Genomic DNA, 2,500 nt, shown 5'->3' on the forward strand with positions numbered 1-2,500 from the left:
TGGGTACCACCCTTTCTACAGGTTGTGGAGGCATAAAATTTTTTGGGGAAAATGGCCACTGCCCAGTTAGCTCATGCACGTCTTTGAATCTCTGGATTGATGAAGTAATGTGCTGATTATTCTTACTGAGGACTCTGGGGAAAAAAGAGTTAATATGGTTCATGGGGACCACATTTAAATAAGCTTGTATAATTCACACACACATTTGTTCGTGACTACTGAGGACCATTTAAAAAAAAATAAAAAGTTCAAATTAAATATAGTAAATATACTAAAAATCACTAAAGCATCTTCAGAACGGATCTGACTATCATATAAAAAAGTTTCCCTTTAGGGGAAACCTCTGTTTTTTTGTCCCCATACCGTCAGAGATCCCCTAAAGGTGACTGTGTAAACAGAGTGATGTCCCCATTAAGTAGGCATTGCCAGAACACACACACACACACACACACACACACACACACACACACACACACACACATATATATTTATATAAATGTAATAATTTAACTTCTGAAATCTGAGACCCTCACCTCTCAGCTGATCGTTGGAGCTGGTTGCACAACTCTTGGATGTAAATAGAGCCTGTGACCTTGCTTCGAAATGACACGTATTCTGGCACAGTGGCCATGCCAAATAGGAAGTCGGCTTCCGAGGGCACGGTCTCACCCCGGATGGGACCTGCGTCCGTTTCAAAGCGACTCTGCTCGTCGTCACTGCTCTCTCTGGGCCTGGGAGGGCATGGCAAAGACCCCTTCTGGTAGAAAGTGCCCTGACACGCTTGGATAAAGAACAGCTTGGGTTTCCCTGCCAAGGTAGGGGCCCGAACGCTGGTGAAGGGCACGGTCAGGTCCCGTATGGGCACCATTTGCCCATCAGACCCATAGACAGAGCCGGTTTCTCCATGGGAGAGCAAACACACCACCTGCATTCAAGGAAGTCGACATGTTTCTACGGCTGTTGAGAATGCTTGCGTTACCATCACGGATGGAGTAGTGAGTAGTGCCATTTCACTCACCAGCGCGTCGTCGTCTGAAAAATTTCTTTGAGCAAGTTCTTTTAGCGTCCGTCGTATCTGCTCTGCAGCCAAGTTGCGATGAACAACCACTGTGAAGCCCAATTTGAAAAACACGGACTCAAGAGCCACTGAAGGGGGGGGGAGAGAAGCACATCATGTTTCCAGGGTCATCATACAAACCCTGTTTACATATGAGTTGGGAAATGGTGTTAGATGTAAATATAAACAGAATACAATGATTTGCAAATCCTTTTCAAGCCATATTCAGTTGAATATGCTACAAAGACAACATATTTGATGTTCAAACTGATAAACTTTTTTTTCCCGTTGCAAATAATCATTAACTCTAGAATTTGATGCCAGCAACACGTGACAAAGAAGTTAGAAAAGGTCGCAATACATACTGATAAAGTTGAGGAATGCTCATCAAACACTTATTTGGAACATCCCACAGGTGTGCAGGCTAATTGGGAACTGGTGGGTGCCATGATTGGCTATAAAAACAGCTTCCCAGTCTTTCACAAGAAAGGATGGGGCGAGGTACACCCCTTTGTCCACAACTGCGTGAGCAAATAGTCAAACAGTTTAAGAACAACCTTTCTCAAAGTGACATTGCAAGAAATTTAGGGATTTCAACATCTACGCTCCATAATATCATCAAAAGGTTCAGAGAATCTGGAGAAATCACTCCACGTAAGCGGTATGGCCGGAAACTAATATTGAATGACCGTGACCTTCGATCCCTCAGACGGCACTGTATCAAAAACCGACATCAATCTCTAAAGGATATCACCACATGGGCTCAGGAACACTTCAGAAAACCACTGTCACTAAATACAGTTCGTCGCTACATCTGTAAGTGCAAGTTAAAGCTCTACTATGCGACGCGAAAGCCATTTTTCAACAACATCCAGAAACGCTGCCGGCTTCTCTGGGCCCGAAATCATCTAAGATGGACTGATGCAAAGTGGAAAAATGTTCTGTGGTCTGAAGAGTCCACATTTCAAATTGTTTTTGGAAATATTCGACATTGTGTCATCCGGACCAAAGGGGAAGCGAACCATCCAGACTGTTATCGACGCAAAGTTGAAAAGCCAGCATGTGTGATGGTATGGGGGTGCATTAGTGCCCAAGGCATGGGTAACTTACACATCTGTGAAGGCACTGTTAATGTTGAAAGGTACATACAGGTTTTGGAACAACATATGCTGCCATTTAAGCACCGTCTTTTTCATGGACGCCCCTGCTTATTTCAGCAAGACAATGCCAAGCCACATTCAGCACGTGTTACAACAGCGTGGCTTCGTAAAAAAAAACAACTGCGGGTACTTTCCTGGCCCGCCTGCAGTCCAGACCTGTCTCCCATGGAAAATGTGTGGCGCATTATGAAGCGTAAAATACGACAGCTGAGACCCCGGACTGTTGAAGGACTGAAGCTCTACATAAAACAAGAATGGGAAAGAATTCCACATTCTAAGCTTC

At 44.2% G+C, this 2,500-nt stretch overlaps 1 protein-coding gene across 4 annotated transcripts in view; it reads right to left on the reverse strand.

Annotated features, from left to right (window-relative positions):
- The window catches only part of casp8 (caspase 8, apoptosis-related cysteine peptidase), a 22,228-nt gene that overhangs the window by 3,545 nt on the left and 16,183 nt on the right, over nucleotides 1–2,500 (reverse strand). For all 4 annotated transcript variants that reach the window (XM_061891076.1, XM_061891071.1, XM_061891085.1 and 1 more), the window contains 2 exons: nucleotides 1,019–1,146; nucleotides 534–925 (listed from right to left, as the gene is read on the reverse strand). In XM_061891076.1, coding sequence (XP_061747060.1) covers nucleotides 534–925; nucleotides 1,019–1,146 — 520 coding nt within the window. The remainder of the gene's footprint in view (nucleotides 1–533; nucleotides 926–1,018; nucleotides 1,147–2,500) is intronic.

This window comes from Nerophis ophidion, linkage group LG02 (assembly GCF_033978795.1).
Source record: "Nerophis ophidion isolate RoL-2023_Sa linkage group LG02, RoL_Noph_v1.0, whole genome shotgun sequence".
In the NCBI taxonomy this organism is placed as follows: Eukaryota; Metazoa; Chordata; class Actinopteri; order Syngnathiformes; family Syngnathidae; genus Nerophis; species Nerophis ophidion.